Genomic DNA, 9129 nt, shown 5'->3' with positions numbered 1-9129 from the left:
AAATTGGAGCAAGAGCTGTCAAGAAGCAGAATTCAGCATTTACGATGTATTTATTTATTTGGTATTACAATATGTAATATAAAGAGGTGTCATACTATTTTTTTTTGTGATGCAATTCTAGGAAAAAACTAGAGAATACGGCAACATGTAGCCTAATGCACCTTTCAGTGCTTCAAGTTGTTTGTGTTCTTTAGTTTGTTGTATTTTGAATGACACAACAGTCTTGCTTGGTGAGAGCATCTGCTGTTGTGGCAGCAGGAGTCACTGTTGGGTCACAATGCAAAGTCAAATCTAATCACTGTTGGGTCACAATGCCAAGGCAAATCTAATGTGGGGCTCCAACGCTGTCAGGGCCGGCCTTTCTTGGTCTCCCCTACCCAAGGATGGTAAACAATGAATAATAATAATAATAATAATAACAAAACTTTATTTATATAGCACCTTTCATGCAAAAGAATGCAGCTCAAAGTGCTTTACAGCAAATACATAATATGCACAAAGAAATTACATGCACATAAAAATAGACATCAAAGAAACATAACTCAGATATAGTGCAAAAAAAATAAAATTATAATTAAAATTATAGAGATATATTTAATCCAACCCCTTAATATCACCAGTAGAGATTTAAATTAAATTAAAAGTATTTATATATATATATATAGTGCGAAGTGGTAGCTAGTTAAAGGCTAATGTGAAGAGGTACGTTTTTAGTTTTCTTTTAAAGATGTTAAGCGAGCTGGCTTCCCTGATGTCTATAGGCAGTATGTTCAATAGCACTGGGGCGTAATTGACAAATGCTGCGTCCCCGATTTTCTTACGGCTTTTGCTGGGAACCTCCAATAAACCAGCATTCGATGATCGCAGTGTTCTTGAGGGCAAATTGAAGTATTTGACTAGGGAGTTTGCAATGTAACTTGGTCCTAGCCCATTAAGGGCTTTGTATATTAGGAGAAGGACCTTAAAGTCAATTCTAAAAGTTACTGGAAGCCAGTGCAGAGCAGCTAAAACTGGACTAATGTGCTCTCTCCTCTTGGTTCTGGTTAATAGCCGAGCTGCAGAGTTTTGAATGAGCTGAAGTCTCTCAGTTGTTTTTTTTGGGAGGCCAGTAAGGATTGCATTACAATAATCAAGACGATGAATAGCTATACCTTTGTCATGTTCCATTTTTTTATTTCAAGTTTTTGTTTTTTATTTGTTGCATTTTCTTCTCTTAGTCCATCTTAATCTTACACTTACTGTATATAGGGTATGAGGGGCATGCTGGTGGCTGGAGTAGATCAATCGTATCCCCATGAGCTGCACAGAAGACAGGCATGTGAACTACATACATTATTTTAAACTGAGCAACCAAAACAATTGGTATAAGATTACTCTGTACATAAGAGGTGGACAGTGAGTTGCCACCAGGGTCAGAACTGGACCCCCTTCATTATGGGCTTTCCTGTGGTGTTTGCAATGGCTAATTCCTTTGCCTGTGCAAAAGTAGCAGGCGGTGGCCCTCCGGTATTCACAAGCCCAGCCTATTGAATAGGCTAGTGTTGACAACACACCTCATCTATGCTCAACATTAATGAGATAATAGCATACAACTTGCAAGTGTGCTTTTAACTTGGGTTGCAGCTGAAATGATTGAAGTTATCTGTATTCATAGCATCACATTCATACAGGTAGCCCTACAGCATAGGAGGTAGACCTTAATTAATTAACAGAGGGTAATGGGCCATGTGTAGACTATAATAAAATTATTCTAATTGTTTTCACATATTTAGATAGACTACATTTCCTCTGTCAACAAAGCACAGCCAATAAGCCTTTATAGCCACGAATTATCATAGTGCACTCTTAGTGGAAAAAATGCATTGCATTGGTCATAAACTCGGCCTGCGTTGGCAAATGTACAAATGTACAAACTTCTGTTAAGTAATGCTGAGTCAACTTACAGACATTTTGCGTGTTGTGGCTGTCGCCAGCCAGTTGTGCACTGCTATTATATCCTGCCACCCTTACTATGCTTGTATAACTATAAATCCCCAGGCACCAAGCCAGCCAACATAACTGAACATAACTCATCAAAACTAAACATAAACAAAATTCCCATACACCATGCCGGGCAGCCTCTCCTTCTCCTTCTATATCATATTATGCTAATACTGATACTGATAAAGTGGCCATATATAATAATAATAATAATAATACACTTTATTTGTAAAGCACCTTTCATGCAAAACAATGCAGCTCAAAGTGCTTAACAGCAAAGAAATTACGTGCACAAAAAATTACATGCACAGTGATCCACATAAAAATAGACATCAGATAAACATAAAAACTAGGATAGAGTGCATACAAAATAAAAATAAATGAACATAAAAACAGGGATAGAGTGCATAAAGATTTAAGATAAAATATAGAATACATAAAATGCATAACATAAGATAGAAAAATAAAACTCTAGGCTACAGAGATACATTTCCTCTAACCCCTTAATATCATGTTATATCACTATGAAGATCAAAGTAAAAGACATTAAATACAAATTAAATTAAATTAAATTATAATTATTACCTACTGTTAATTGTTTACCTAAATGTATCTCTTTATCTGTTTTTATCAAATTGATGTTTTTAACCAAATTTTCTCACTCCTTAAGCGTGACCTTTTCTAGCAAATGCTGATGGCAAATTATTTTAAGTTGATGCAGAAAGTCGATTGCTGCACACAAATATGCAAGAGAGGGGTACTGAAACAATCAACACAAATGTTTCAACAGAATCTGTTTTCAGATCATATTGGTTTATTTTGTATGAAATAAACCTGATGCTTAATTGCATTGTGCCTGGGCTATTTATTTTGTAATAATGTATAATCATTTTGAGTGTTAAATAAAGTGTTAAATATTGTCCTCCCTAATTAAATGTCCTTTAAAGCCTCCTGTCTTTGTATGCATTCTATGTTTTACCACAATCATGTAGGCTACTTTAGAGAAAACTGCTTCAGTCTGAAATGCATATCCACAAATCGTTTGTTAATTATGTTTGATTGGTGTAGCCCACAAGAGGGCGCTATCAGTTCGTGGGTGGTGCTTTACGCCACACTATGATTTCCAGTTTTCAGTATCTCAACTCTAATCATTTACCTTTCCAATGAGCATGTCTTCATGGCAGTAGAACCATGGTGGGTAAGCACATCTATACTCCAAATGAAACCTCCGAATGTAGGCTGTACTTGTTTTCTACATCTTTCAGTAACTTACTGATGCAATAACTATATTGTAGTGCATTCATCTGGGTTTGCCTTATTCATCAGTTAAGTAGAATCGTTTCCATGGAGACCTCTGACATTAATACACATCATTTTACATTTTCCTCCCATATAACTGCTAATTAATTATATCCATCTGCTTAGTTACTAGGAAATGGTTTTCTAATCTAATTTGAGTCTATTTTTCCTGAAATAACCTACAAGGCTAATTACAATAATGTTAAATTAGAAATCACTACCTAATCCTTTATTACATGTTATGCAGACTTTGCTTTGTTTATATCCCATTTTAGAAATAGTGGTTAATCATTGATGGTTACTGAGATACTTTTAAAAGATGCATTTTACTATGGGAATAAACAGACAACTGTTCCTTTAAGGCCACACATCCAAACCATATAAGTCCATAGATATGGGTCAGTTCTACACCATTGTCTTAAAAGCATTAGTTAGCACATTACAGATATCCTAAAATTGCTTTAACCATAAATCATAAAATGACAAATCCAAAATGCCAAGACATGGATTTTCCACTTTACTCATGGCCAGTAATAAATGGCTTCTCTATACTGATTAAAGTTGTCTATTCAGGCAAAAGTGAAATGATGACAGAAGAAAAATATTTTGGGATCAGAGATAAATGGAGACTTTCAGGATATCGGAGGGCAACAGCCATGAACAGAAATGAATGTTGGCATGAAATCTCACTGCTAGACATTTTTCTAACTACAGTGCAGTTGATTGAATTGCCAAGACCACTTCTGTCGAATCACCTGACATAAAATGGCACTGAGAAGTGTAGGGTTGGAGGCAGCCATGTTTGCCAAATACAGGCATCACTGGGAATCAGATGGACAGGTGGACTAAGTGAGTGGGTGCTGGTGTGAAATGCATTTGCCTCGCCTTTTTCTCAAGGTATGCAGTCAGCACAATATTTTGATGACCTTGTTATAACAAAGGAAAACTCAATGATTGTTGCAATGTGAGTTTACTTACTTCAGTTGGATGTAGGAAGATGGTACACACCTGTACCACATCACAGTTTATAAAACTGTCTATAAAAAGCCTACTTGCAATTTCTAAATGTCTATTTCAACCAAAGACATTACTTATTCATTACCTGACAGCATTATTTATTTACAGTTTGGCTCAATTTTCTTAATCTTAACAGTATGGCATATCCTCAAATGTACTTTACAGATCTACTGAATCAGTCAGAGTGGATAAAGGCACAAATCAGGGCCATTAGAAGTTGTTTGTTTTTTTAGTCATAGGCCATTTGACAGAGGACTGGCCTATTAATTGATGATCAATTAATGTGTGTACTGATATATGAATGTGCCTGCAACTGGGGCACAAAACACATTTTAGAGGAAGTGGGCCAATCAATGCATTGCCATGGCTTAAAATCAGCTTTAAACATTAAAAAAAATCTGAAAATACAACCTCAAAGAAAATTTATTTTTCTCTCTAGGTGGTCCGTTTCAAATTCCAGTGGGTAAAGATTATACATGGAAGCATTATCATGTTGCGCACTTCTAGTAACACTGAAACCAAAGTTTGATGTTTGATGCTTACTCTAAAATATTTCTAATTTTGCATGATGCAAACGTCTGTCAGATTTCTAATAGTTTGATTTACAGAACACAAGGTAAAGTAAAAGAAGCCTGCATCTACACTTGTGGTCGACAACCGTTGACTAGAACTCACGTTGGGATTGGAGTAGTACACGTCCTAATTAGTCAGTGTAACAGGAGTGAAATCTGAAGGTGTGCATTGTTTTTGCATTTTTACATTGGCTGGGTGATGGGTGACCGGGCTTTTGAGCTGAGATTTGAGATTTACCTTGAACAGCTCCCTCCTCCCTTCTCGATCCCTCCCCTTGTTTGGATTTTACATCGCAGTATCGGTGTAGCACTTTTCCCCAGGAGGTGCCGTAACGAATGAATGAGTAGGGGATCGGTATGGCGGACCGACAGAAAAGAAAACCTTCGCCACCTGACCCCTCTTCTCGTGGTTTACAGGTAGACTCTCCTGCCAATTTCAGGTAAGGCACTGCGCCGAATGTCTGCGATACTTTTTATTAGTTCATTTGAGGTTTGCACCACTCAGCGTTGACTGGGGGCTTCAGTCAGCCAAAACCTCCCTTCGCCGCTGGGTTTGCACTGCAGAGGATGCTGATGCTTGTTGCTAGCATGAGCTTCTTGGTATCAGGGAATTCGTGGTTCTTCCACTTTGCTGTTGTTGCACGTCTGGTTAGACTATTACCTTATCCGGATAGGGCGTTGTCTGCTCCCTTGATACCAGCCCTTAGACTGACAACAACTTATTTGTTGCAAACGTAGCCTCAGTTCTTTGTATGTTCTTCTGGTATTGTTTTGTTTACAATGTGTGGACAAGCATGTTTCAAGGTAAAGCATGTTTATTAACAAAATAAATAATAATTAAAACTATATTAATCAAGAAATGATCATATTCAGTGGATAAAAAGCACTTTCCTTTCACAGAAAACTGGAGCTACAGGGCAAGTTAGTTAAAAACTGATTATTTGTCTGCATTTCTGCCTTCAAAGTGGTCTTGGATTGGTCAGTTGCTTTGGTGCATAGAAGATATTATTACATGGGGCACAACAGAGCAGATGAAGAAGCTGTGGTATCTGTTCCTCAGTCCCAGAGGGCTTCAGAGAAAGGCTATATTTCAGCTGCCAGCTATGGGAGAAGCCGGTAACAAAGCCTCTGTTGCTGTGTACTGTGACTGTAAAAACCCCGGCTGTCATTGACCCCCATTTAGTGAACACAGCCAACTAAATAGTAAATTCCATTTTCAAATCTAATTTCTTCGGAAAACACCCCCTCCCAACTGTAATGCTCCCATCAGATTCTGATTCATCCCCCTTCCCGATGCCCTCCAGCCCCTCTGTAATAATCTTCAGCCATACAGCTCCCCCTTCTGCATTCCAGGCTTTGGCTGCCTCCCAGAGTACAGCATCTGTTGAGGCCCTTTTATTTACAACCCTCTGCAGGGTCAGCCGTGCTGAAATCCTCAACTGACTCGTTCTGTTTCATTTCAGAGGCAATCAAGGGCGAGCTTGTCAACACTCTACCCTGAGTGCTTTGATCATCTCAGTGTCATCTGTCTGTCTTCAGTTTTCACTGTGACTCTTGTCTTCAGTGATGTTCAAATGCACTGTAAACCAGCACTGACGAGAGACAATGTAGACTGTGATGCATAAATGGGTGGCTGACTATATTCTTAGTTTGTGTCTGACGGGTAATGCACTTACATTACTTGAGTTTAATTACTGGTGTTTGAAGAGCGCTTTCCGGCTTCACGCATAAGCATTTGCCCTGATTGGTCGGCAGAGTCTACCCAAACCTTCTAATGTGTTAAATTACTGCGCTTGCTTTGACCTTATCTGATCCCTGCTGTTTCCACTTAAGAGCTACACATATGCTCTGGTGCTCTCTCGCTTTACAACACGCACAACCCTTGGGGAACCTAAAGGAACTATAAATCAAAACAACTGCGCTTATGTATCTTACGTGCGTACGTTTCCGTGTAAAAACCGAGTATAAAAGACCCTTGAGTGGTGCAGTATCTAGAGCTTGTGTGCTAGGTAATACACCTTTCTGTGGTTAGGTAATACACCTTTCTGTGGCTAGGTAATACACCATAATTACTGATGATTCAGTGTATTTTATTCGTGTGCCATACATCAGTTGACACATAGCCTAAGTCCAAAGAGAACAAATAGAATGTTCTTTTTTGGACCTTCAGTCAGGGACTGTGTTAGCCTGGTGTGTTATTTATCAGTCAAAAGAGATTTGTGTTGGTTGAAATGCACTCCATTCTCTAGGGATTGGTCTGTAAGAACTAGGTTATTTTCCAGATTGAAGATCCATCCTGGGGATGCCTTAAAGGTTATTTTCCAGATTGAAGATCCATCCTGTAGATGCCTTGAGCGGAGGTTATCCCATTGAGGACTGGGCACTTTGAACTTCCTCATTATATTATTTTGAAGACACTCAGCCCTGCAGGCTTACTGGTCTTGTTTTAGTATGTCAGTGGCAGAGTCTTTCATACTCCACAGATTCCTATTTAGCTGAGGCAGAATAATGAACAGTGTTGTCAATTTTATTAGCACACATACCTCAAAATAATTATACTACTTTAAAAATACTTTAAAATATAAAGTCACGTAACCTAATTACCGGGCTAATCCGGTTGTCTTTGGCATGACCAATGAGGACAGATTTTGACAAATTTCTTCAGATATCTTGAAGGCTTAAAAAATCTATGCCACAGTCCACACATCTGTTAGCTCTCAGACCTCTGATATATCTAAAGCTCTGTACTGTGCAGAGCTTTATACCACGTTGGTCGAGGAGCTGGTTTAATCACTTATTGCTCCAGATGAAAGTATAGCTAAAAATCCCCAAGGATTATAATTTTATCAAGCTAGTGGGTTACCAGTCACCCAGTTGAACACATTTGATTGAGCTCTTTGTGCTATTTCATGCATAGTTTTCACACATTTATTCATAACTCATAGTTCTATAAATGTATGTTGAAGCATGGGAAGTGTCCTTAGCCCCAAACCTCATTAGGGTTTAATCTCTTGAAGATTGAAGTGATTGACTTTAGTGATTTGACTCAACAGTTCAATACTTGATACTGTCTGAATTGTATCTGCTGTATCCAAAACATATCCTCTTTCCTATTAATCTTATTTTTCCACAGTTATGATTTCCCATTTCCCACATTTGTTTCCATGTTCTTTTTCGTTGTAGCCATTTTCTTTTGAATGTCAGACAGTGTTTAAAAAAGGTTGGTTCAAATTACTTTGAAACAGTTTTAACGATCGAAAACAACGACCCGTAAAGTGGAGCTGATTTTGGGATGGGGATCGCTAGCTTAATGAGATTGCAACATCACACAGAGACTGGAGGTGCAAATAGTCAGTAAAGACAGGGAATCCATAACCCGAGGTAAAGGGCACATCATCAGTGCAATTACTTTGTGTCGCCATCAAGAAACTATAAGCTGTGTCTGTGTGGACCAATGTGGGGTCTACAGGAGAAGACGAGTGTTGATGAGAATGAAGCACTTCTTATATTATAATATGAATGCTTCATGTCTTTCTGACAAAGAGATTGGACACACATTTCAACAGCCTTTGGTGTAGCCAGGGATTTCAGTAGCCTCGGATTGCCTGAATGGGTGGGTGCTTTAAATGAGATGACAGAAAATGGCTCGCACTGTTTGTGTTTTGAGCTGCCAGTCCCTGGAGCCATGATTTACAGCAAGCAACCGGTAGAGTGCAAATGTGAGTCTTTCATCTCTGAGCTCAGACAATGCCTTGCTGTGCAGGTCTGTGAATCCTAGCTGAAAGGAAGTAATTGATATCTTGATGATATCTTATATATAATTATAAGTGTAATTATAGTGGTGTTAATACTGCTTTATAAGAAGACATATTCCCTTGGTCTTGAGGTTGAAGTCCAGTTTAAATATCTTTTATATTTATTACTGGGTACTCTGTTTTAACTGCATATAATGAAGAATGTGATTCCTTGAAAGTGTCTCTCTGTTTGTGTATGTGCACATGTCTGCAGTGGTAGTGTCTTTGTTTGTGTGAGCCATGTGTGGCCGTGTGTATGTGTGTGTGTGTGTGTGTGTGTGTGAACGCGACCGTCTGTGTCTGTGTGCATGTGTGGAGATGGATGTGCTGTGTTCTGGAAATGTAAATTCAGTGTCTGCTTTGCCTGAGCTGCCTCGTATCATGGGAGTTCAGGTGTGAAGCTCTGCCTGCTGCGATATCTCAGTGAACTCTCTATGAGACAAGTTTATTTCTGGTTCACCACATCT

General features: G+C 38.6%; 1 protein-coding gene across 1 annotated transcript in view; it reads left to right on the top strand.

The window, feature by feature from the left end:
* Positions 1–5136: 5136 nt before the first annotated feature.
* Positions 5137–9129, top strand: part of mapk8ip1b (mitogen-activated protein kinase 8 interacting protein 1b) — a 31998-nt gene continuing 28005 nt past the window's right edge. The window contains exon 1 of the mRNA XM_031569440.2: positions 5137–5308. Coding sequence (XP_031425300.1) covers positions 5226–5308 — 83 coding nt within the window. The 5' untranslated portion in view covers positions 5137–5225. The remainder of the gene's footprint in view (positions 5309–9129) is intronic.

The sequence above is a fragment of the Clupea harengus genome, chromosome 6, assembly GCF_900700415.2.
Source record: "Clupea harengus chromosome 6, Ch_v2.0.2, whole genome shotgun sequence".
Lineage (NCBI taxonomy): Eukaryota > Metazoa > Chordata > Actinopteri > Clupeiformes > Clupeidae > Clupea > Clupea harengus.
The sequence above is the reverse complement of the archived record's forward strand: the minus strand, read 5'-3'. Positions and strand labels throughout refer to the sequence as shown.